This window comes from Arachis hypogaea, chromosome 5, assembly GCF_003086295.3.
Source record: "Arachis hypogaea cultivar Tifrunner chromosome 5, arahy.Tifrunner.gnm2.J5K5, whole genome shotgun sequence".
Classification (NCBI taxonomy): Eukaryota; Viridiplantae; Streptophyta; class Magnoliopsida; order Fabales; family Fabaceae; genus Arachis; species Arachis hypogaea.
Window position 1 is genome coordinate 116280010 of NC_092040.1, and position 25371 is coordinate 116305380.

The following is a 25371-nucleotide window of genomic DNA, read 5'->3' on the forward strand; positions in this document are numbered from 1 at the left end:
ATTAGTGATTGCAATGTATTGTGATAATATAAATTGATTGAATGTCTGTTACATAGGTTTTTGAGGAGCCATGTGAAGCTCAGACTCTCACAAGTCAAGAAGTTCTTCAGACTCCCAATGTCTGTATTTTCTCCATTTATTTTTTACCTTCTGTTTTTTATGGATGATTTTATGAACTCTAGTATTCATTGCTGAGGCTATTTTTTAAACAGCTGTGATTGATTTGGCTTTGTTGCCTTTTGCAGGTGAGTAGTCAGCGCTTGTCTGTTGGGATGACACCTAAAACCCTTAGGCTGCCGAAACCTGGCGAGATGCTTCTCTCTGTCCATGGATCACCTCTTGGTGTTTACAAGGAAAATAACATGGAAGCTATATATGGTATGAAGCAAATGTTCTATTTGAAACTAATGCTATATCTTGTTCATTTAGTTTCCTTGTTGCATTAAGAGAAGGCGACAACTCCTTTTGTTTAACATCTGCAAACTTTCCCAAAAATAAACTTCCAATATGGTACTCGAAAGTTTATGCCGCTAATAAAAATAACCTGGAAAGATAACAAATAAGCTCCAAAAGATTTAAAAAGTGAGAAAACTAACTGGATATTAGTTATATTTTTTCATAAAATACTTTAGATATTAGATTTCGATGCGATTTTTTGTAAGTATTATTAGAAAAATGAGACTTTGTCATAGTTAAAATTTGGTGATTTGTCAAGGAATTTTTTCAATGTGTTTTGTGAATGATTGAATTTAAAATAAAATGCAAAAGTTGTTTGCTAAATACAAAATTCCTTTATCATTTATGTAAAAAAAATATGATATTTTTGTTAATTTTGTCACGTTTTTAAATCTTTTGAGACTTCTTTGTCATTCATAGAAATCTTATTTGGTTATTTTTCATAGCGATATGAGTTTTTTGGTGCAATTTTGGTAGTTTACCTTGTTCCTAATAGCATGTGAGCTATTTTTAGCTCAATTTGTTACTTACTTTATAAGCTAAGCTCCTGAGCCGGTGAGCTACTGAGCTTGAGCTAAAAATTTGAGCTCATTTATTAAATGAGTCAAACTTAACTTTGCTATGTTCCATGAGCAGGGTTGTATATTCATTTATCGGTTCACATAGATATGTAGATGCTTGAGACCTTGGCATAATATCACCTATATCATTATATATTATCAATAATAATATATAATATCTCAATTATTTGCATAATGTGTCTTGTAGATTAAATATGTTGAAAATAAGTATGTACTTATAGCCAAAAGCTTAATTAATATCTAAGGGTTAATGTTTAAAATGGTCTTTGAAATTTTACTCGTGCATCAAGATTCCATAATAAGATTAAGCTCGATAATAAATCAGTCAAACCATGAGTTGAGCTAAATATTATCAAGCTGTGTTTGAGCATTGTCAATTTTGGGGTTGACTTTGCGTAAATTCAACCCTTGATTTTGTTTTTGTTCTTTCACACTGAATGAAAATCCTGGAATCTTCCAGAATACTCTAGTTATGATATCTATTATTATCTGCAGAGTCAGAAGAAGATTAAATGCCTGCTAAAGCTATTATGCGCACAAACAGTACCATCCTCTTCATCTCCTTAGAGGATAGCCATGTAAATTTGGTGGCTCCTAGTTCATCATTTTTCATTTAATGTTCTACAGTTTTAGATGAATGCCATTGACTAATTAGATCGAAGAAATGCAAGTATTGGTTTTCAGTTGCTAGACCATTCTACAAAGTTGCTTATACCATATAGTTTCAAATTCAGTGTTGGTTTATACTTGGGGAAGCATAATTGTTAGATTATTACATAGTTACATTGAGGTTCAGTTATTTAGTCAGTAATGAGAATTATTCTCCTAAATATGTTGTTAGGATTGGTTTCATTCTGTTAAGAGTAGTACAAACTACTTAAAATGAGTATGTAAGTGATAGCTATGATTGATTGTATCGGTCAACCTCATTTTAAATTTATGCTTAGATTTTTCTCCCAGCCTACTCAATTTGTTTGAGCCTCCGTGCATCCCATTGGCTATTGACATTCGTTAACCCTTCGTGTTATAAATTTTAATAATTTGAATTGTGTATTCTCTTTGCTAATAGATGTTTTATATTGTTATGAAAACCATCATGTAGTATTTAATTTGAAAGTAATAGCAGAAGCAATAGAATAATAGCAAGCGGCATACAATCCCATAAAAAAAGAAAATAAAAAGGTAGACGTAAGTTGATTGTGCAATAAATCTTTCTCCTTTTTCACCCTATCGACGTTTGCAATGTAGAATTTGGATTAAATACATTTAAGATTGTTCGTTTGCACCGGAAAAGTTTTTGAGATTTTAAATACATTATAAATATCTTTAAGATTAAAAAAATTGTATTATTATCATTTCAACAAATATTTATCGTCAAAACTAAAGTAACGTCGTTTTGTCTAATTCAAGTTATTCAAGATATGATGTGTAACTCGACAGAGAGGGGATAGGAACCACGTGGTGCAATTTTTTTAATCTTAGAGATTTTTATAGTGCAATTAAAATTTTGGTGATTTTTTTCGATGCAAGCAGCCAATTTTAATGACTACTTTAGAGTTTAATAGAGTTTACGTCGTAATATTTTTTCTTATGTTGCAAATAGTTGGTGTTTTTTTTTATCTTGAAGCAGTTGGTGTTTAATCCATGGCCTGACTATTGGCATACTTTTCGCTCAAAGATAAAGTCTCTGTATTATATTTAGTGGGAAGTATATAAAAATAAGTTATATGTCAGGATCCTGTTTAGTTGAAGATAAATATAGAAATTGAAATAAACAAAATTACTAAAATATCTTTACTAATAAAAAAAATTAAAATTAGAATAAAATTTTCATTCGGTTATCCCACACATTGAAAACAAAAGAAACAAAGAAAGAGAGAGCAGAGACAACAAAAAGATAGAGAAAAAAGGAAGGAAAAAGAAAAAAGAGGGGAGGGAGAGACGACGCCAATGGTAGGGGTGTTCGTGCAGTTTAGATAAGTTTTGAGTCAAACATTCACTTGATTCGAATACTAATTTTACTTGCGGTGCGGTTTGGATGGAATTAGATTTGCGGTTTTGTAAATAACAAAATTAAATATAATAAGTTTCAACATCAAATTTTAAATAACCAACAACAACATAACGAATATCAATAGTATAACGAAAAATCAACAATAACATAATAGAAATAAAATTTATAAGTTGGTAAAAATAAATAAATAATTTTTTTAATTCATAAAATATTCATTAAATAATAATAATAATAATAATAATAATAATAATAATAATAATAATAATAATAATAATAGAGGTAAATACCAAATCGGTATCCAAAAAACTCTGGTGCTGATAAAATGGTACCTGACTTTCGTTATTGACAAAATGGTCTCTAGAAGATTTTAAAATTTGATATGCGTGTCCCCGAACTCGCCGGAGCAAATCTCCTACAAGTACAATGCTGACGTGGCCACCATATTTTGGTGAACTGGAAAATCACTCCCAAACACTAATCCTTCCCACACTCCCTGCTCCCCCCTCCCAATCACAGCCCCCCTTTCTTCTCCTTCCCCATCGCAGCCCCCCCTCAGGAAGACTAGCAGACTAGCAGCATCCTCAAGGGAGACACCAGGTGGAAGGGAGGACTGCGATAGGAAGGGAGAAGGAGGGGTGAGTGTCCGTTGGGGAGGAAGGGATTAGGGGTTTGGGGGTGGTTTGTCAGATCACCAAAATACAGTGGCTACGTTAGCATTATGCTTGCTGAAGATTTGCTCCGGTGAGCTTGGGGACATGCTTGTCAAATTTTAAAATCTCTTAGGGACCATTTTGTCAATAACAAAAATCAGATACCATCTTGTCAGTGCTAGAATCTTTCAGGTACCGATTTAGTATTCACCTCGATAATAATAATACATGAATAAGATAAAAATGTATAACAAATTGAACATATTACACGTAAAATTTTAAATATAATAATAAAAAGTTATATTATATCACATTGTGTGGTTTGGATTGGATTGAATTAGTTTTAAGAGGTAGATTTAGAATCCGATTCAATCCATGCGGTTTGCCAAGAATAATATCCAATCAAATCCAAATTAATGCAGTTTTAATTGGTTTCGGTTTGAATTGGATAAGCGGTTTGATTTGGATCGGTTTAGATTTGAACACCCATTCCATTGGAGTCACTATTACTACTACGGTTGTTGGAAGAAGACAAAGAAGAGGGGGAGAGGATTCGAGAAGAATCGAAGAGAGAGAGAGAGAGTGCGCACATAGCAGGAGAGAGAATACAAAGGAGAGAGATGCTCGTCAAAAGAAGAGGAAGGCAGTGACAACGCCAGAGAGAGAGAGAGAGCACTATTGGGAAGGCAGGAATGCAGGGAAGGAGGAGTCTCTACCGTTTTCATGTGATCATCAAACTCGGCCGCCAGAACTGCCCAGAAACCACCGTTTTGAATGAGGGCATTTTCGAGATTAAATATTAGTAAAGTTTCAATGTCTGTTTTTAGAAATTTCAGTGCAGAGACAGAGACAGAAAGACTGAAACTGAGAGACAGAGACTAAGAGACAGAGATTGAAATAAATCTCAATATTCTGTTTGGTGCAAAGTAGGAGACATAAATTGAAACAAGAATGAAGCTCTAATTTAATTTGTACAAAGGGTAAAATTGGAATTAATTAATTGAAATGAGGATATTTTAGGTATAAAATGTTACTAAAGTTTCAGTATCCATCTCTAAAAATTTTAGTCCTCTGTGTCCATACTTTTTGAAGGTACTGAAATACTGAAATTTTAGGGACAGAGACAAAAATTTTAGTACCAGTCTCTGAACCAACAAACATGATACCAAATCTGAATCTCTCAGTCTTTGTCTCAATACCTTAAAACAAACGCTACCTAAGTACTAATTGCCTAGTCTCAGTCTTCGTCTCTAGAAACAAACACAACTTTCGGAATCCAATTAAAAAAAAAAATATAACAACCTTCAGGATCCAATTGAAAAAAAAAATATAAGAACTTATTTATAAATTTAATAAATATGGACCAATTAAACTTAAAATAATATATTTATGTATAAAATATATAATTTAAAAATAATAATTTTGTTATTTTTAATCAATTAACCGTTAAAAAATAAGACTAATTTAACTTAACTAATTGTTAGATTGATTTTTTCAATTTTTGATCGGTTCATTGCTAAACGATTTTTATCTTGAATCGAACCGATGATTTGGTGATCGATTTCTAATTAACCGAACTGATTTTCAGTTTAGTTCCCAGAACAACAGCTTAAACGGGTTAGTGCATTTATTCTTTATTTTTTATCTACATAGGCAATTTTTAATTAAAAAACAAAAATAATGATTAAAAATTAGAAAGAAGTTGTGCGTATGAGCGTATCAGATTCTCCTGAGGTAACTGATACATAACATTCACCTGACAACTGATACATAGATGATACTGGTAACATAAAAGAGGTCGAATAAAATAGGGCACACTGAACCATTGCAACATATGTTCATATTTAATAGCCACACTGGTCAAGTATACACAATTTGCTTGTCTATATAAAAAGCTAAAAGTAGAGGGTTAACCGCAGTAGCTTACGCTGTTTCCTCTTCAACATTACGATGCTTGGAGAAGCATCTCAAATGGCAAAGGGATATATAGCGATGGTACAAGAATACAAGAGTATTTGGGAAGGAATGCAAAGATTTGAAACAACATATACAACTTATCTTATATTTACAATAGCTCCAATGAATATGTGCATTTGCAGATAGCCCAAAATAGAAATGACTTAGAAGAGCATTCACACAATGAAGCCAAAACTGTTCCTGTGGATGACATAACCCACCATAATTGAATAAAAATTAATTACGAAATCATAGATGAGAATTTCGTAAATGGCATAAAACTTTTATTCATTTGTTACTGTTTAGGGTGGGGGGTTATCATGTTATATCATTGCCATTTAAAGGAAATTATTTCTGCTGCAGTACCTACATTTTGGGATGCAGGTACTCGTCCACACTGAGAGGTTTAGGACCGCCATACCAATCGATTAGAAATATATCTTCTATTTCTAATTTGAAGACTTGAAAGTTGTGACCCTCAGTTCAACCTGTTAAAGAATACCAAAATTAAAATAGCAGAAATAAGTTTTTTTTAGCAAGAATCAAATATATAATGAGGAGAAAGCTGGTCATTGAAAATTTGCAACTAGTCAAATATCCGACATAAAACACATAGGATTCTAATCTAATTTAATGAAGGTGTTTAGATAATTTATAAATATAAGATATTTTTTATTTTATAAATTAGTTTTTGGAGTTGAATTAAGTTCACATCATTTCAATTCTAATATACGTGAATAAAATTATTACTCATATGATTCAAATTAATCTATATCACGAATTATATATTTATTTTGAGTCACATTTGTTATATGCAGTAGCTATTTTAATTCATTAGAATCAACCTACACTAAATTAAACAACTCAGAAATACACCTAAGAAAACACATGATTAACCAAGGCTTTATAAATTGTTTTGGGTTTGGCAATGAGAAAAACATGGTCTAATAAGTAGTGTGCAAGTGCAACACACTGTTGCATAGAGAGAGAGGCATAAAAATGTAGTGTAGGAGTAGAACAGAGAATAATTACCTGAAGGACAAGATCATCCCAAGCATCCTGAAAGTGGGTCCCAAAGAGGAGACCAGCACCACCCTGGTCGGTGGGGTCCACAGAGGTTCTGCCCAATCAAATTGACAGAAATGACTCTGCTACAATCAAATTGGAAACCCAATTGACAGTTGCAGACATGCCGCCGTAAATTCCTCGGTATTGTTCGGGATATATCTCTGAGTTTACTGTCCAAGGCACAGTCCCCATCCCCGGTGAGAAGAATGCAATATACAGGGCCGATCCTAGAACCGCAAGCCATCCATACAAAGCATTTTCAGATGATTGCTTGAAAAATGAAATGGACAGGATGATCAGTGATACTATTACTCCTGCTAAGCTATAGAGGGACAGTTTTCTTCGCCCTGCGTGGTCGATAAGGTAAATGCCAAGAATGGTGCCGCAAGCATTCAAGCCACAACTATGAGGGATAGAAGAAGAGCTAACTCATTAGAGCGGAAGCCAGCCATTTGCACAATCGTTGGGCTGTAGTACATTACTGTGTTAATGCCTGTAAACTGCTGAAAAGCCTGCACAATCAACCATCATATGCTTGGTTAAGAATAACTAGTTTATTTGAGAAACACTCAGGAGCCATTCAAGTATTCAACACAACACCTTATCTGCCTACAACATTCAGCCATTCAACACAATACAATTCTGCCTACAGCATTCACCCATTCAACTTTTTTTTAAATAGAGTAAATATCCACTTTCCAGCCTTGACAAAACACCGAAACAGAGTAACAAAGCAAAACACAAAAACATGAATGTATGAAACAGAACATTATGCGAAGACGAAGATTATGAAGACGAAGTAAGAGGCCAGCGAAGACGACGCGTTCTGGAATCAGAACCATACATTCTAACATAGAAGATGAAAGTATGAAACAGAGGAGTCACTCACCTGGGTGCTGACGAAGCGAAGACGAAGCAAGAGGTCAGCGAAGACGAAGCAAGAGACTAGGCGACCGCGGTGGCGCTGACGACCTGAGAACCCCGGCGACGGCGGTGGCTACTGGGCTGGGATTTATGAATGCTTCAGAGCTAGGGTTCACGAGACGAGACTGAGACGAATGAATGGGGGATGGAGGGCTGCCGGTGTTGACTGTTGAGGACCGCGCGATGAGAGGGCTACTGCTTGCTGGTGTTGAGAAGATGAAGACGATGGAGATGGAGGGCTACTGGGCAGGGAACCAGGCGACGATGGAGGGTTACTGGGGCTGAGGTCCAGGCGATGGCGGTGGCGCTGACGACCTGTGACCGCAGGGACGAAGGATGGCGACAGGGGGGCTATGGTTCAGGGCGGCTAGGGTTATCCATTGGAGATGATTCAGATGAATCATGAATGAATGGGGTCGGGGGAAGAAAGGGGGGTGGGGTGCTCTGGGTGCTCCACGAGCGAGTCGGGTCGGGTTCATTTTTTTATTTTTTTTTAAAACTCATAAAACGGCGTCGTTCAGCGTAACCGGCCGGTCACCGGTTCGGTCCAACTAGCTGGTTTTTGACCGGTTCACCGGTTCTTGAGCGGTTCTTCTGTGCACAGTTTTCAGATGAGGACTGGATCGTTTGCAGCGTCGGTTTGCGGTTAAACCGGTCGAATCGGCCGGTCCGGTCCGTTTTTTAGAACCTTGGTTTTAATTTTTATTTCTTTTTTTAATGAGCTTCAAGTCAATCAAATTATTGAATGTGACCTCTATGATGTATTGCATATAAGATGAGGAAAATGTTGATCAAGCTCCAAATTTGTCCTATGAAGATATAGATGTAGATTTTAAGATCACTTGGACTTGATTATCGATTATGTTATCTTTTGCTTGCTCTTATTTATTTAAATAGAGAAAGTATTTTGTACTAGAAACTAGTTTATTATCTCTTTTTACATTATTAGTTGTCAAAAATTAACATTTGATTATTATTAATATGTTTGTAAAGACTTGCATTTTAAGTTTTAGTATGTAATTTTAATTTCATTTATATAATTTTATATTTTTTAAATTATGACCGAGTCAACCGGGTGAATCAGTAACTCACTAGTTGAACCAGTGACCCGGTGAACCGGTCATATGACCGGGTAGATTATCGGTTCGGTTCTGATAACCATAGTTGTAAAAACCGGTGAACTGGACCCATAACTAGTCCGGACAAGTGGTATGACCGGATAAGAAAGAGAACCGTTGAGAACCGGGTTGAACCGGCTGGTTTTGCTGAAAACCGGAAAACCGGCGGTTTCTGATTAACCGACCGGTTCGAAAACGTTTTTTTTTTATTCCTTTTCCAAAACGACGTCGTTTTGGTTTATTTTAAAAAAAAAAGAAATTAAAAAAAGAAAGGTCCTCGTAATTACGGACCCCAGCCCCAAACCCCAACCCCAGTTCCACTTTTCCCCTCCCCCCAACCCTAATGTGCGAACTGCTAACCCTCTCCGCCTCACCTCATTCTACGTCACTCACCCAGCCACCGCCGCCAGCCGCCCGCCGTCGTCCTCTTCGTCTCACCGCCGGTCAGAACTCTGAAGTCTGAAGGAACCAACGAAGTAGGAACAGGACAGAGACAGACCCGCGGCTGTCTCTCATCGCCGTCGCCGCACCGTCGCCCTCGCCGTTGCTGCGCCGTCGATCTCGCCGTTGCCTCGCTCTTCTGCTCTGTCAAACAGGTTAGCTCCAGTTCTCCTCTGTAGTCTGTTCTGCACTTCTTGCTGTTACAGTGTTATGCATATTTATGCTTGTTGAAATTTCTGGGATGAACATGCTTGTTGAAACTTGAAAGCTTGAATCTGTTATGAATAATGTTAATCTAATATTGTTCTGTTATGATTTATGAATATGCTTGTCTTGCTGAATAGGGAATTTAACTATTTAAGATTGCTTGTTGACTAATGCTTGTCTAGGATGAATATGCTTGTGCTGTGAATTTAACTATTTAAGATTGCTGTGAATTTAACTATTTAAGCCTTTAAGGTTGCTGTCTTGCTGAATAGGGAATACTGGAATAGGAATTAGGAAATTTAGGATTGCTATTGTTTTAAAATAGGAATTAAGGCAACTAACAATATGTATTTTGAATGTTTATCTTTGTATTAGTTATATTTAGACTTTGAAATTTGGTTGTTTTTAAAATGTTGGGGAAGAACTAACAATATGTATTTTGAATTTATTAAGTTTATGACTATTTTTAGTATTTTATATTTTTTATTTATGTGAAACCGGTTTTATCAGTTCAACCAGCGGTTTATCGGTTGAACCAGTGAACCAGTAACCTGACCGATTCGATCATCGGTTCGGTTTTTACAACTATGCTGATAACTATGATTGTAGATTGTAGCCATTTTTTCTTACTATATTATTTTTAGTATATTAAAGGCAAAATTTCCAAGGCGTATATCAAAGAAAATGGTCAAACAGTCAACTCAATTGAAGGAACTTAAAACCCAAACGCAGAAACCTCAATTCAAGGAGCTTGAAATCGAAGGTACAGCAAGATCAAATAACAAATTTCTTGATCAGCATAAAGTTTTCACTATTTATTTTCATTAAAACTCTACCTGTGTGTTTGTGGCAGTGGAGCGTCAAATCAGTGCAATTAGGGTGGTTCGTGATGTTGACATCGAACGATTGTTGATGGAACTTCGTTTGGTTCGGTCGTGTTTCAGTGAGGAACAGCTCCGGAAGCCAATGCTGCAGGTCTTCGAAGAAACCTTACCGAATCTCTCAATTGTGAAAGATGAAGGGAATGGGAAATTCGATGTGAAGTGGAAAGAGGGAGGGAGCAAAATGTCCACGACCTGTGGTGGTGTAGGAAGAGATTTGCACGCTTCTCTGTTCCAGAGACTTTCGATTGCTTTTCCTTCGGAATGTCCTTCTTCGGTTCCTCAGTTTGGTGGTTTTGAATACTCTAGCAATACTGGTAATGTTTAGTTTTCTCTTTCGATTTAACTCATTTCATATCTGAATTAAAGTTTCTTAAATTGAATTAAAAAAAATGGAAATGTGTGATACGAAACATACTATTGTTCTATGCCCCTTAAATTGTTTGGCTTCCTTCAATTTTGAACGATTTTACTATAGATATTATAGTTCTTATACATTTTGGCATAGATTGTAGTTGATACCTATTAGTTTACTTCTTTGTTGGCAGGGAGAACAGGATTTCTTAGTGATGAAAATCTTCATTTTAAGGACTTTGTATGTTCTCTATCTTCTCTATGCACTTTGATTAATTGTATTTTGTAACATCCTAGCTGGCTTGTTTGGGTCACTTACGCAGGACTTGATGCGACATAAAATTGGGGTAGCTGTGTAAGAGCAGCATTAATATAGCACTTCCATTCTCATTTCCATCATGTGCTGAAACATCCATGAATTGATTTGAATGAGAAATGTTGCTATTCATTTAGGATTGTTTCATGTACAGATGGAAGAGAACTTACCTCTATTACTAGTTTCTTTGCATATGCTGCTAAATCTATTATGACTAACTTAAACAGCTTGCAAATAACAACTAATTAGTGATTGCAATGTATTGTGATAATATGAATTGATTGAATGTCTGTTACATAGGTTTTTGAGGAGCCATGTGAAGCTCAGACTCTCACAAGTCAAGAAGGTCTTCAGACTCCCAATGTCTGTATTTTCTCCCTTTATTTTTTACCTTATGTTTTTTATGGATGACTTTATGAACTCTAGTATTCATTGCTGAGGCTATTTTTTAAACAGCTGTGATTGATTTGGCTTTGTTGCCTTTTGCAGGTGAGTAGTCAGCGCTTGTCTGTTGGGATGACACCCAAAACCCTTAGGCTGCCGAAACCTGGCGAGATGCTTCTCTCTGTCCATGGATCACCTCTTGGTGTTTACAAGGAAAATAACATGGAAGCTATATATGGTATGAAGCAAATGTTCTATTTGAAACTAATGCTATATCTTGTTCATTTAGTTTCCTTGTTGCATTAAGAGAAGGCGACAACTCTTTTTGTTTAACATCTGCATACTTTCCCAAACATAAACTTCCAAGATGGTACTCGAAAGTTTATGCCACTAATAAAAATAACCTGGAAAGATAACAAATAAGCTCCAAGAGATTTAAAAAGTGAGAAAACTAACTGGATATTAGTTATATTTTTTCATAAAATACTTTAGATATTAGATTTCGATGCGATTTTTTGTAAGTATTATTAGAAAAAGGAGACTTTGTCATAGTTAAAATAAAATGCACAAGTTGTTTGCTAAATACAAAATTCCTTTATCATTTATGTAAAAAAAATATGATATTTTTGTTAATTTTGTCACGTTTTTAAATCTTTTGAGACTTCTTTGTCATTCATAGAAATCTTATTTGGTTATTTTTCATAGCGATATGAGTTTTTTGGTGCAATTTTGGTAGTTTACCTTGTTCCTAATAGCATGTGAGCTATTTTTAGCTCAATTTGTTACTTACTTTATAAGCTAAGCTCCTGAGCCGGTGAGCTACTGAGCTTGAGCTAAAAATTTGAGCTCATTTATTAAATGAGTCAAACTTAACTTTGCTATGTTCCATGAGCAGGGTTGTATATTCATTTATCGGTTCACATAGATATGTAGATGCTTGAGACCTTGGCATAATATCACCTATATCATTATATATTATCAATAATAATATATAATATCTCAATTATTTGCATAATGTGTCTTGTAGATTAAATATGTTGAAAATAAGTATGTACTTATAGCCAAAAGCTTAATTAATATCTAAGGGTTAATGTTTAAAATGGTCTTTGAAATTTTACTCGTGCATCAAGATTCCATAATAAGATTAAGCTCGATAATAAATCAGTCAAACCATGAGTTGAGCTAAATATTATCAAGCTGTGTTTGAGCATTGTCAATTTTGGGGTTGACTTTGCGTAAATTCAACCCTTGATTTTGTTTTTGTTCTTTCACACTGAATGAAAATCCTGGAATCTTCCAGAATACTCTAGTTATGATATCTATTATTATCTGCAGAGTCAGAAGAAGATTAAATGCCTGCTAAAGCTATTATGCGCACAAACAGTACCATCCTCTTCATCTCCTTAGAGGATGGCCATGTAAATTTGGTGGCTCTTAGTTCATCATTTTTCATTTAATGTTCTACAGTTTTAGATGAATGCCATTGACTAATTAGATCGAAGAAATGCAAGTATTGGTTTTCAGTTGCTAGACCATTCTACAAAGTTGCTTATACCATATAGTTTCAAATTCAGTGTTGGTTTATACTTGGGGAAGCATAATTGTTAGATTATTACATAGTTACATTGAGGTTCAGTTATTTAGTCAGTAATGAGAATTATTCTCCTAAATATGTTGTTAGGATTGGTTTCATTCTGTTAAGAGTAGTACAAACTACTTAAAATGAGTATGTAAGTGATAGCTATGATTGATTGTATCCGTCAACCTCATTTTAAATTTATGCTTAGATTTTTCTCCCAGCCTACTCAATTTGTTTGAGCCTCCGTGCATTCCATTGGCTATTGACATTCGTTAACCCTTCGTGTTATAAATTTTAATAATTTGAATTGTGTATTCTCTTTGCTAATAGATGTTTTATATTGTTATGAAAACCATCATGTAGTATTTAATTTGAAAGTAATAGCAGAAGCAATAGAATAATAGCAAGCGGCATACAATCCCATAAAAAAAGAAAATAAAAAGGTAGACGTAAGTTGATTGTGCAATAAATCTTTCTCCTTTTTCACCCTATCGACGTTTGCAATGTAGAATTTGGATTAAATACATTTAAGATTGTTCGTTTGCACCGGAAAAGTTTTTGAGATTTTAAATACATTATAAATATCTTTAAGATTAAAAAAATTGTATTATTATCATTTCAACAAATATTTATCGTCAAAACTAAAGTAACGTCGTTTTGTCTAATTCAAGTTATTCAAGATATGATGTGTAACTCGACAGAGAGGGGATAGGAACCACGTGGTGCAATTTTTTTAATCTTAGAGATTTTTATAGTGCAATTAAAATTTTGGTGATTTTTTTCGATGCAAGCAGCCAATTTTAATGACTACTTTAGAGTTTAATAGAGTTTACGTCGTAATATTTTTTCTTATGTTGCAAATAGTTGGTGTTTTTTTTTATCTTGAAGCAGTTGGTGTTTAATCCATGGCCTGACTATTGGCATACTTTTCGCTCAAAGATAAAGTCTCTGTATTATATTTAGTGGGAAGTATATAAAAATAAGTTATATGTCAGGATCCTGTTTAGTTGAAGATAAATATAGAAATTGAAATAAACAAAATTACTAAAATATCTTTACTAATAAAAAAAATTAAAATTAGAATAAAATTTTCATTCGGTTATCCCACACATTGAAAACAAAAGAAACAAAGAAAGAGAGAGCAGAGACAACAAAAAGATAGAGAAAAAAGGAAGGAAAAAGAAAAAAGAGGGGAGGGAGAGACGACGCCAATGGTAGGGGTGTTCGTGCAGTTTAGATAAGTTTTGAGTCAAACATTCACTTGATTCGAATACTAATTTTACTTGCGGTGCAGTTTGGATGGAATTAGATTTGCGGTTTTGTAAATAAAATTAAATATAATAAGTTTCAACATCAAATTTTAAATAACCAACAACAACATAACGAATATCAATAGTATAACGAAAAATCAACAATAACATAATAGAAATAAAATTTATAAGTTGGTAAAAATAAATAAATAATTTTTTTAATTCATAAAATATTCATTAAATAATAATAATAATAATAATAATAATAATAATAATAATAATAATAATAATAATAATAATAATAATAGAGGTAAATACCAAATCGGTATCCAAAAAACTCTGGTGCTGATAAAATGGTACCTGACTTTCATTATTGACAAAATGGTCTCTAGAAGATTTTAAAATTTGATATGCGTGTCCCCGAACTCGCCGGAGCAAATCTCCTACAAGTACAATGCTGACGTGGCCACCATATTTTGGTGAACTGGAAAATCACTCCCAAACACTAATCCTTCCCACACTCCCTGCTCCCCCCTCCCAATCACAGCCCCCCTTTCTTCTCCTTCCCCATCGCAGCCCCCCCTCAGGAAGACTAGCAGACTAGCAGCATCCTCAAGGGAGACACCAGGTGGAAGGGAGGACTGCGATAGGAAGGGAGAAGGAGGGGTGAGTGTCCGTTGGGGAGGAAGGGATTAGGGGTTTGGGGGTGGTTTGTCAGATCACCAAAATACAGTGGCTACGTTAGCATTATGCTTGCTGAAGATTTGCTCCGGTGAGCTTGGGGACATGCTTGTCAAATTTTAAAATCTCTTAGGGACCATTTTGTCAATAACAAAAATCAGATACCATCTTGTCAGTGCTAGAATCTTTCAGGTACCGATTTAGTATTCACCTCGATAATAATAATACATGAATAAGATAAAAATGTATAACAAATTGAACATATTACACGTAAAATTTTAAATATAATAATAAAAAGTTATATTATATCACATTGTGTGGTTTGGATTGGATTGAATTAGTTTTAAGAGGTAGATTTAGAATCCGATTCAATCCATGCGGTTTGCCAAGAATAATATCCAATCAAATCCAAATTAATGCAGTTTTAATTGGTTTCGGTTTGAATTGGATAAGCGGTTTGATTTGGATCGGTTTAGATTTGAACACCCATTCCATTGGAGTCACTATTACTACTACGGTTGTTGGAAGAAGACAAAGAAGAGGGGGAGAGGATTCGAGAAGAATCGAAGAGAGAGAGAGAGAGTGCGCACATAGCAGGAGAGAGAATACAAAGGAGAGAGATGCTCGTCAAAAGAAGAGGAAGGCAGTGACAACGCCAGAGAGAGAGAGAGAGCACTATTGGGAAGGCAGGAATGCAGGGAAGGAGGAGTCTCTACCGTTTTCATGTGATCATCAAACTCGGCCGCCAGAACTGCCCAGAAACCACCGTTTTGAATGAGGGCATTTTCGAGATTAAATATTAGTAAAGTTTCAATGTCTGTTTTTAGAAATTTCAGTGCAGAGACAGAGACAGAAAGACTGAAACTGAGAGACAGAGACTAAGAGACAGAGATTGAAATAAATCTCAATATTCTGTTTGGTGCAAAGTAGGAGACATAAATTGAAACAAGAATGAAGCTCTAATTTAATTTGTACAAAGGGTAAAATTGGAATTAATTAATTGAAATGAGGATATTTTAGGTATAAAATGTTACTAAAGTTTCAGTATCCATCTCTAAAAATTTTAGTCCTCTGTGTCCATACTTTTTGAAGGTACTGAAATACTGAAATTTTAGGGACAGAGACAAAAATTTTAGTACCAGTCTCTGAACCAACAAACATGATACCAAATCTGAATCTCTCAGTCTTTGTCTCAATACCTTAAAACAAACGCTGCCTAAGTACTAATTGCCTAGTCTCAGTCTTCGTCTCTAGAAACAAACACAACTTTCGGAATCCAATTAAAAAAAAAAATATAACAACCTTCAGGATCCAATTGAAAAAAAAAATATAAGAACTTATTTATAAATTTAATAAATATGGACCAATTAAACTTAAAATAATATATTTATGTATAAAATATATAATTTAAAAATAATAATTTTGTTATTTTTAATCAATTAACCGTTAAAAAATAAGACTAATTTAACTTAACTAATTGTTAGATTGATTTTTTCAATTTTTGATCGGTTCATTGCTAAACGATTTTTATCTTGAATCGAACCGATGATTTGGTGATCGATTTCTAATTAACCGAACTGATTTTCAGTTTAGTTCCCAGAACAACAGCTTAAACGGGTTAGTGCATTTATTCTTTATTTTTTATCTACATAGGCAATTTTTAATTAAAAAACAAAAATAATGATTAAAAATTAGAAAGAAGTTGTGCGTATGAGCGTATCAGATTCTCCTGAGGTAACTGATACATAACATTCACCTGACAACTGATACATAGATGATACTGGTAACATAAAAGAGGTCGAATAAAATAGGGCACACTGAACCATTGCAACATATGTTCATATTTAATAGCCACACTGGTCAAGTATACACAATTTGCTTGTCTATATAAAAAGCTAAAAGTAGAGGGTTAACCGCAGTAGCTTACGCTGTTTCCTCTTCAACATTACGATGCTTGGAGAAGCATCTCAAATGGCAAAGGGATATATAGCGATGGTACAAGAATACAAGAGTATTTGGGAAGGAATGCAAAGATTTGAAACAACATATACAACTTATCTTATATTTACAATAGCTCCAATGAATATGTGCATTTGCAGATAGCCCAAAATAGAAATGACTTAGAAGAGCATTCACACAATGAAGCCAAAACTGTTCCTGTGGATGACATAACCCACCAGAATTGAATAAAAATTAATTACGAAATCATAGATGAGAATTTCGTAAATGGCATAAAACTTTTATTCATTTGTTACTGTTTAGGGTGGGGGGTTATCATGTTATATCATTGCCATTTAAAGGAAATTATTTCTGCTGCAGTACCTACATTTTGGGATGCAGGTACTCGTCCACACTGAGAGGTTTAGGACCGCCATACCAATCGATTAGAAATATATCTTCTATTTCTAATTTGAAGACTTGAAAGTTGTGACCCTCAGTTCAACCTGTTAAAGAATACCAAAATTAAAATAGCAGAAATAAGTTTTTTTTAGCAAGAATCAAATATATAATGAGGAGAAAGCTGGTCATTGAAAATTTGCAACTAGTCAAATATCCTACATAAAACACATAGGATTCTAATCTAATTTAATGATTTTCAGGTATTATCCTGCATCTCAGTGCTTGGAAAACAAGGAAATTCTTGCAAATTCGGCTTCCTCGGAATCATCAACCAATTTAAGCTGAAACACAAGAGACAGCTATCAAAATCCATGTTACTTATCATCAAAGGAAGCACAAAATTTCTTTATGATTTTCCCTTTCCTCAAATAAAGTTGTTTAAAACTTTGAACATAACGTATTATACAAGAGCACAAGAAAACAAGTTGGCATTTACAAATCAATGAACTACAGACTTTTAAATATGACCACAAATGTTCTTCAGAAACCAGACCTTGCACCTATATGAAGGATATTTTTGTAAAAATCTGCATCAATTTATATAGTGTGGTTCACATTATCTCTTATAATTGATAGGAAAGAAGTATATGAGTAAAAAGGGTAGCATTGTCCATTATAATGTCATTCTTTTGCTTTTCCTTTTGAAGAAATAATCCACAAGCTGGAGATTCAATGAAAAATTTATACAGAAGGACTAAGATCCATAGATATTGCTACATCATTAGTTGGCCACTAGACGTAATGTTAATTTTATTTTCGCCCGAAACATCATGTTCAACTAGTCTGGAGGTGGAAAACAACCAAAGAGAAAAACCTAGCATGAAGGAAGACTGAAAATTTGAAGAACAAAATGACCAAGATCAACTAATGGAAAACCATAGCGGCAACACCTACATGAATATATTCAACCAGAATTTCATTTTTTTTCACACACCTATCCAGTTAGAGTAATTTTTGAACACGTAGTGTTCTCTGGGTCAAAGATGAAATATAGCAATTGAGATTAGCATTTATTTTGCCATTTCGTTTTCATTGGCCGCATACAACGAATAGTATGCAGTTGTGCAAAGATGAAATAACAACTATTCTTTTCCAAGAAATCGACAATCTCAGCCTTTTCAAAATCACTTGGTAAAAAGCAATTTTCCTGAATTCAGCCAGATAAAAGTAGGAAATGCTTACCCAAAGGGCGCTCCATCCAGATCAGTTGAGATAGTACTGCAAAGAATCAAAGAGATGCGCAAGAGAAACATAATTTGAACTTTAGACTTCGAAACCAAACAGTTAAATGATAGAGAACTGACTAGACATAACACATGGAACACGGTTAAGCAACTGCCCAATACACATAATGCAATTCCCTTGATCTCAGTGTGAAAATGGTCAAGTATTTTGAGGTATCATCATAAATTTTATCCTGATTCAGTTTTGCATCAACATAAAAGACGATGACATATGAAAAACCTGAAACCAAAACATCATCGATTTTCAATTTAAGGTAGTTAAGGCACATCATCTATGGTTTATGTTTGTCATTATTCATAAGTCACTGCACATCCTTCCACTTTATCCTCCTACAGTAAATCATCTCGTAACACAAAGCCATTGTAAATTAAGGCGACAATTACATAAAGGTATGTGCATCATGGATGGTAGGAGTGAAAAATCTAATGAAGAAGGCAAGATGTAAAAATTGTCACTCTGTAGTATCAGAATTCCCCCTAGTGGGGTGAATTCAAACATGATTCATGATAAGAAACAATGGAATCGTTTGATCTGTTAGAATATAATTAGGATTAATTAGCATTAATGATCAAACACCATTGTCATCCGCTGTGTAATGAGTAAAATATAGGCCAAGGCCCAATTCATTAGTAATTGATTTACTATAAATAGATATAACAGAAATGTAATAGGGAAGGATGAATTGGGTAATGAATATAGTTCCTTTTCTGGAATTCCTTTCATGGAATTATCTCTCTCCCTCTTAATTCTCTCTGATTAATTAATTCTTCTCTATTCTTAAATCTTACCCCTTACGCTGGTGCTTTCATTGACCACCATTTTTCTATTTTCATGGTGGTTTGGCGATCTCACCTCCAATGGAGCAAATTGGAAGTGTAGCTGAATATTTTACTGCTTTTTTGTCTTCTGTTCAAAGAGTAATTTGGACTGATACTGAAATATTGAAGACATTTCTCAATGGATTGGAAACTTATATCCATAGAGAAATTATCTTTGATGATCCTAAAACTCTTTCTGATGCATTTTATTTGGCAAAGTATTATGAAGAACGCTGGAGCAATCCATTTTCAGAAATTTCAAAGCCAAAATTATCATCTCAGCACCAGATCCAGAAAAGTTCATCAACAAAAATTTCCTATCAATCACTGTATCAAAGTCTAGAATCCGCATTTCAAGCAAAAATTCAAATCCAGAATTCCACAGTAGACACCAGAGAAAAATCATCAACAGAACACAAAATCAGAAATTCAGAAGCAGAATCATCAATCCAAACTCAAGATCAAGCGAAATTACAGACTGCGGATACAGATTTTACATCCTCAAGAATTCAACTATCTAATTCAATACCTCAACAACAGTTTTCAGCATCAACAACAGCACTTCCAGATCTGCGAAGGGAGCTTCAGATTCAAGAAACGACCTCCCTGAATGCCGGACCGCGACCTCTCAACGCCAGCGATCGTACGTGGAGGGAAACAGCACCCGTTGCGGAGGACGACGACGTCCACGTCGACAGAACCGCTCGAAGTAGTGACGGCAGGCTCAGCAAGGCCAACAGTGGCGCCGAGGACGGCGCCGTCGCGAAGGGGAAGGTGGATGACACAGATCTATGGGATCGGGAACCGACACCAAAGCCGCCTTGCAGGTTTACGGACGCGGTGGTCAGAGGCGGAGCAGCTGCAAGAAAGCCCGCACCAGAACCAAGACCACGGAAGACGAACGACGCGGTGGTAGCAAGCGGCGCCTCCGCGAAGGCAAAGCTCGCGACGACCCGAGTTGACGAAGCGGCGAAGGTTAGAAGAGGCGTTCTGTTCCATTGTGTTCCCTCAATCGTGGCCAAACCACCACCACTCACGGTGGCGGTTTTTCCATGGGACCGCGAGCATAGAGGCAGCACAGAGAAGAAGCGGGACGAGGTGTTGTCTCCGTGGGTGGCGATGGACCAAGCAGCAGCACAGGAGCCTACCCAGGCAAAGCAGACGGCGGAGATGCAGAGTGGTCAAGAGATGAGTGGTGGCTGTTTTGGAATGGTGCCTTCTCTTCTCAAGAGCAGCAACGAGAATGAGAAAGCAGAGAATGAGGAGCTGTTCCTTCCTCAAGGGTTGGGCCTTTTCCCAATGTGCCAAGCCCAATTTACCTCAACAAGAGTCCAATTCACATCAACAAATAGATTTAGGCCTACCAAAAAATATTTTAAAAAGATGGAGGGCCTAGTTTTTTTTAAACAGTGGGATCCTGGAGGTAATTTTTTATTTTAGACAGTAGAATAGGAATAAAAAAAAATGTTACTTTAAGATTAATTGTTACTTTTATTAATTGTAATTAGGGTTTATAATTTTTTTTTTTCAACAACCTTGAGGGCAAGGTTGTCGTTAAGGGGAATGTAATGTAATGAGTAAAATATAGGCCAAGGCCCAATTCATTAGTAATTGATTTACTATAAATAGATATAACAGAAATGTAATAGGGAAGGATGAATTGGGTAATGAATATAGTTCCTTTTCTGGAATTCCTTTCATGGAATTATCTCTCTCCCTCTTAATTCTCTCTGATTAATTAATTCTTCTCTATTCTTAAATCTTACCCCTTACACGCTGCTTACCTATTCTCACGAAGAAATGATATAGTTTTCGCTCTCTTTCGGTAGTTCCGTCTGCGTTCTCTCGTGGCAGTTCCGTCTGCGCTTAATATCCTATAATAAATATTCAGATATGTTAAATAATGCTAATTGATCCTAATTATATTCTAACATGATCCATATAACTGATCCTTTTCCACCTTTACAGCTAGGGAAATACTTAATAAGTTCAATTTCATCACAAAGCAATGAAGTATTCATTAGAACGATAACAGATAATCAACAAGATTACAAGAAACCAACGTTCTAACATAAATAATCAACACAAACCAACAGCGAAGATCAAACTACCACAATATCATTAACCATCAAGTACTTCCTCCATTTCAAATTAATCATCACTGTCACTCTTTTGGCAAATTAGAAAACCGATGTATCCATAAACAGAGTTGAAGTCAACAATTAATTTGAGATTGAGGGAGTAAAATTGCAATTAAACAGGGAAAACCAAGTATGGAGTTATGAGCTGCAGTCATACTAAGTGAGAGTAAAACTAAAACACAAATTAACCATCCCATAACTTATCAAGTGAAATAAAATATAACAATTCTATGCGAACAAGTAATTTTTGTAATCAAGTATAACCGAATTTTTTTTCTTCTTACGTGTCTCTTTTAGACCAACTTGGGTAAACTTAGTTAGATAAGTTAATAATGTAACATCACCGCATGCAAAAACCCATAGAATACGAAAAAATTAGTATGTTGGTACCGGTTCCAAAGAGTTGTTTGCCTCTAAAAGTTCTGAAATAGAAATTCATGGAGAAGTAAGTAGTGTACTTATATCAAAATTAAAGGAGGGAGGAAAAGAGTGTATATTTCAAGACACCTCATGAGCAGATATTATATACGCTTTTTGGCATCATTTTCATATAGTTTTTAACATGTTTTGTTTAATTTCTATTAAGTTTTTATAGGTTTTAGTGTTAAATTCACATTTTGGATTCTATTTTGAGTTTGTGTGTTTTTATGCAATTTTAGGTATTTTCTGGCTGAAATTGAGGAGTTGGAGCAAAAGTCTGATTCAGAGACAGAGAAAGCACTGCAGATGCTGTCCGGATCTGACCTCCTTGCACTCGAAAGAGCTTTTCTGGAGTTACAGAAGTCCAAATGGAGCGTTTTCAATGGCTATGGAAAGCTGACTTTCAGAGCTTTCCAGAAATATATAATAGTTTATACAAAAGTATAAATTAGAAGGCCCAAAACTGGCGTCCAACGCCAGCGTCCTGCCCCTTTCCAGGCGTCTAGCGCCCAAGGAGAAGAGACCAGCGTCCAAACACCCAGAGAGGACCCCCTGGCCAGCTTTCAACCCCCTAGAGGCTTCATAGCATGTGGATCTCATCAAGGCTCAGCCCAAACACTTACCAAGTGGGCCTCAAAAGTGGATTTTAGCACTAAAAGACTGTTTTATCCTTCTTATGTAATCCTTAGTCATTACTCATTAGTTTATTATTTAAGGGATTAGATTTATACTATTCGGGGAACATCTATATCTCTTCCAGCATATTTCAAATTTATCACTGTATTTCCTATCAGTATGAGTTTCTAAACCTCCTAGGTTGAGGGGAGGAGCCCTGCTGAGTCCTATGAATTAATAAAAGTATTACTGTTTCTCTTTAATCTGTGTTTGATTTAATTATAAGATGTATATTCATTCTTCAACATGATGAACGGGATGACCCGTGACAATTATCTTCGTTCTTCATACTAAGACCACATGCCTGACAACCACCCGTGTTCTTCTTGGGTTTGTGGGAATACGTGACTGGAAAGCATCGAATCACTAGCTTGATTATACATCTCTTAGACGGTTAATCTACGACTTCATTGGGGACTTCTCAAGACACCAGTTCAGTCGAGGTATGGGGAGATTAGGGTCTCTGTGGTAGAGGCTAGAACCAAGGCGCAGCATCCTCTGATCCGGAAGATTCGACATTGTCTGTGACATTTTGAGTAGGATCACCAAAGAGAATGAATTGCAGGAGCTTCACCCTCATTCAGATTGGATGACCGTTGACCCGGTGTTTGATCTGAAGCAGAGGAGATTGGCGACCACGGCCGTACGACGTTGATCACATACAACCTGCCATAGAAGAAATCATTCACAATTGAATAAGACAGTAAGACCAGAGTTAATCCAGAAGGACAAAGCAACTCCAAGCCTTAACCATCTAAGATTTAAGACTATCATTGTAAACATATCAACCTAGTTCAGATCTCATAAATCCAACAACTCTTCTATCCGCTTGACTAAGACCTACAAGATAACCATAACTTGCTTCAAACCACAATCCTTGTGGGATCGACCCTGACTCGCTCAGGTATTACTTAGACAACCCAGTGCACTTGCTGGTACAGTTGTACAAAGTGTGGGGATTCATGCACCAAGTTTTTGGCGCTGTTGCCGGAAATTGTTCGAGTTTAGACAACTGACGGATTATCTTGTTCCATAGATTAGGTATTATCTTTAATTTTGTTAGAGTCTTTTATTTTATTTTATTCTTTTTTTTTTCGAAAAAATAAAAAAAATTTTCAAATTTTTTTCTTTTCTTTGTTTAATCTTTGTTTTTAGTTTAAGTCTTTTGTTTATGTTCTTTGTTGAATTTTCAAAATTCTTTGAGTCTTTCTTTCTAAAAAAATTTCAAAAATAGTTTCTTTGTTTAAATCTTATATCAATCTTTAAGTTTGGTGTCTTCTTATATCTTTTATTTGAAATTTTTGAAAATTTTGTTCTTGGTTATCAAAAATTTTAAGTTTGGTGCCTTTTGCATGTTCTTGTGTTTTTTGAATTTTTTGAGTTTTGTTCTTGGTGTTCTTCTTGATCTTCAAAGTGTTCTTGTTTTTCTTTTTGTTTTGATCTTAAAAATTTTAAGTTTGGTGTCTTTTTGGTGTTTGTCTTCAAATTTTCGAAAATTTAGGGTTCTAAATCTAAAAATTTTAAGTTTTGTGTCTTTTACTTGTTTTTCTCTTTCTTCATTAAATTCAAAAATAAAAAATATCTTTTCTATCTTTATTTTAATTAATTTTTGAAATTTTCATTAAAAATTCAGATTTTAATTTTAAATTTTTATCTTATCTTATCCTAGTTTTAAATTTCAAAATCAAATCTTTTCAAAAAAATCATATCTTTTTCAATTCTTATCTTATCTTTTTATCTTTCTTAAAAATTCAAAATTTAAAATTTAAAATTAAAAAATCTTATCTTATCTTATCTCAATTTCAAATTTTAAAATTCAAATTTCAAAATTTAAATTTCAAATTCCAAATTTCAAAATTAAACCTTTTCAAAAATCAAATCTTTTTTAAATCTTTATCTTATCTTATTGACTTTTTCAAAATTTAAAATTTAAAATTCAAATTTCAAAAATTCAAATTTCAATTTCAACATTCAAAATTTGAAATTTAATTTTTAAATTTCAAATTTTAAATTCAAATCTTTTTGAATTAAAACTTATCTTTTCTTAACTTCCTTATCTTATCTTTCTTACCTAAATTATCTTCTTTTTAATTCAAAACCTTTTCTATCTTATCTTCTTTTAAATTTTAATTTTAAAAACTTTTCAAATCTTTTCAATTCTTACCTTATCTTATTGACTTTTCAATTATTTTTAAATTCAAATATTTTCTAATCTTCTATCTTATCTTGTTTTCAAATCTTTTAGTTACTTATCTTCTCTCTCTTCTTTTTCAAAACTTCCTAACTAATTTTTCTCTCTCCTAATTTTTGAAAATCCTTCTTCTATTTCTCTCTCTTCTTTTTCAAAATTCATTAACTAATTTTCAATTCCTTTTTGATTAATTAACCTTTATTTTTGAATTGCATTAATAAATACAACAAAAACAAAATTATTTTAATTCTTGTTTATCTTTTCTATTTCTAATTCTTCTTCTCTCTACTTCTATTTATTCGAATTATTCTTCCCCCTTCCTCTATCTTTATTCTTCTCTCTTCCTCTTCTTTTTTCACATCTCACAGGGAGTCCTCTGTTCTTGAACATAGAGCTCCCATTCTTTTCTGTCCTTGGTTTCTTCTTTTCTTGTTTATGACTAGGAACAGGGATAAAGAATCCATCTTTAATCTTGATCATGAACTTGAGAGGACTTTAAGGAGAAGCTTACAACAAATTAGAGCACAATACTCCAGAGGGAACCTCACAGAGTTATTTGAACAAGAAACAAGAAATACAGACATGACAGCGAACCTAACAATGGAGGAGATGCAACACAAG

The 25371-nt window shown here is 34.6% G+C and overlaps 1 protein-coding gene and 3 long non-coding RNA genes across 6 annotated transcripts; 2 read left to right on the plus strand and 2 right to left on the minus strand.

The window, feature by feature from the left end:
• Nucleotides 1-55: 55 nt before the first annotated feature.
• On the plus strand, nucleotides 56-2001 carry LOC112726197 (uncharacterized). The gene is made up of 3 exons (XR_011882467.1): nucleotides 56-119; nucleotides 246-378; nucleotides 1533-2001. It is a non-coding gene; the product is annotated as an uncharacterized lncRNA (long non-coding RNA).
• A 3525-nt stretch (nucleotides 2002-5526) lies between these two features.
• LOC112726196 (uncharacterized) lies at nucleotides 5527-8117 on the minus strand. Of its 2 annotated transcripts, XR_011882468.1 has the most exons (4): nucleotides 7615-8117; nucleotides 6690-7237; nucleotides 6028-6145; nucleotides 5527-5858 (listed from the first exon to the last, which is right to left on the minus strand). It is a non-coding gene; the product is annotated as an uncharacterized lncRNA (long non-coding RNA). The 2 variants fall into 2 exon arrangements; XR_003165200.3 differs by lacking the exon at nucleotides 5527-5858 and having other exon boundaries at nucleotides 5920-6145; nucleotides 7615-8115.
• A 922-nt stretch (nucleotides 8118-9039) lies between these two features.
• Nucleotides 9040-13154, plus strand: LOC140184779 (uncharacterized). 2 transcript variants are annotated; one of them, XM_072237949.1, is made up of 7 exons: nucleotides 9040-9363; nucleotides 10060-10178; nucleotides 10269-10613; nucleotides 10845-10891; nucleotides 11267-11329; nucleotides 11456-11588; nucleotides 12686-13154. In XM_072237949.1, exons 2-7 carry the CDS (start codon nucleotides 10100-10102, stop codon nucleotides 12700-12702), a joined length of 684 nt encoding a protein of 227 aa, XP_072094050.1. In that variant the 5' UTR covers nucleotides 9040-9363; nucleotides 10060-10099; the 3' UTR covers nucleotides 12703-13154. The 2 variants fall into 2 exon arrangements, with proteins under 2 accessions (XP_072094050.1, XP_072094049.1); XM_072237948.1 differs by having other exon boundaries at nucleotides 10070-10178.
• Nucleotides 13155-17078: 3924 nt separating this feature from the next.
• Nucleotides 17079-18581, minus strand: LOC140184780 (uncharacterized). Its single transcript, XR_011882469.1, has 2 exons — nucleotides 18443-18581; nucleotides 17079-17541 (listed from the first exon to the last, which is right to left on the minus strand). It is a non-coding gene; the product is annotated as an uncharacterized lncRNA (long non-coding RNA).
• Between the last annotated feature and the right edge of the window lie 6790 nt (nucleotides 18582-25371).

Excerpts from the sequence above, each read along its gene's own strand:
- LOC140184779 (XM_072237949.1), top strand. The coding sequence starts at position 10,100 with ATGGTCAAACAGTCAACTCAATTGAAGGAACTTAAAACCCAAACGCAG. Across the intron at positions 10,179-10,268 it reads CAAGGAGCTTGAAATCGAAG|TGGAGCGTCAAATCAGTGCA; the intron begins GTACAGCAAGAT and ends TGTTTGTGGCAG. Across the intron at positions 11,330-11,455 it reads AAGGTCTTCAGACTCCCAAT|GTGAGTAGTCAGCGCTTGTC; the intron begins GTCTGTATTTTC and ends TGCCTTTTGCAG.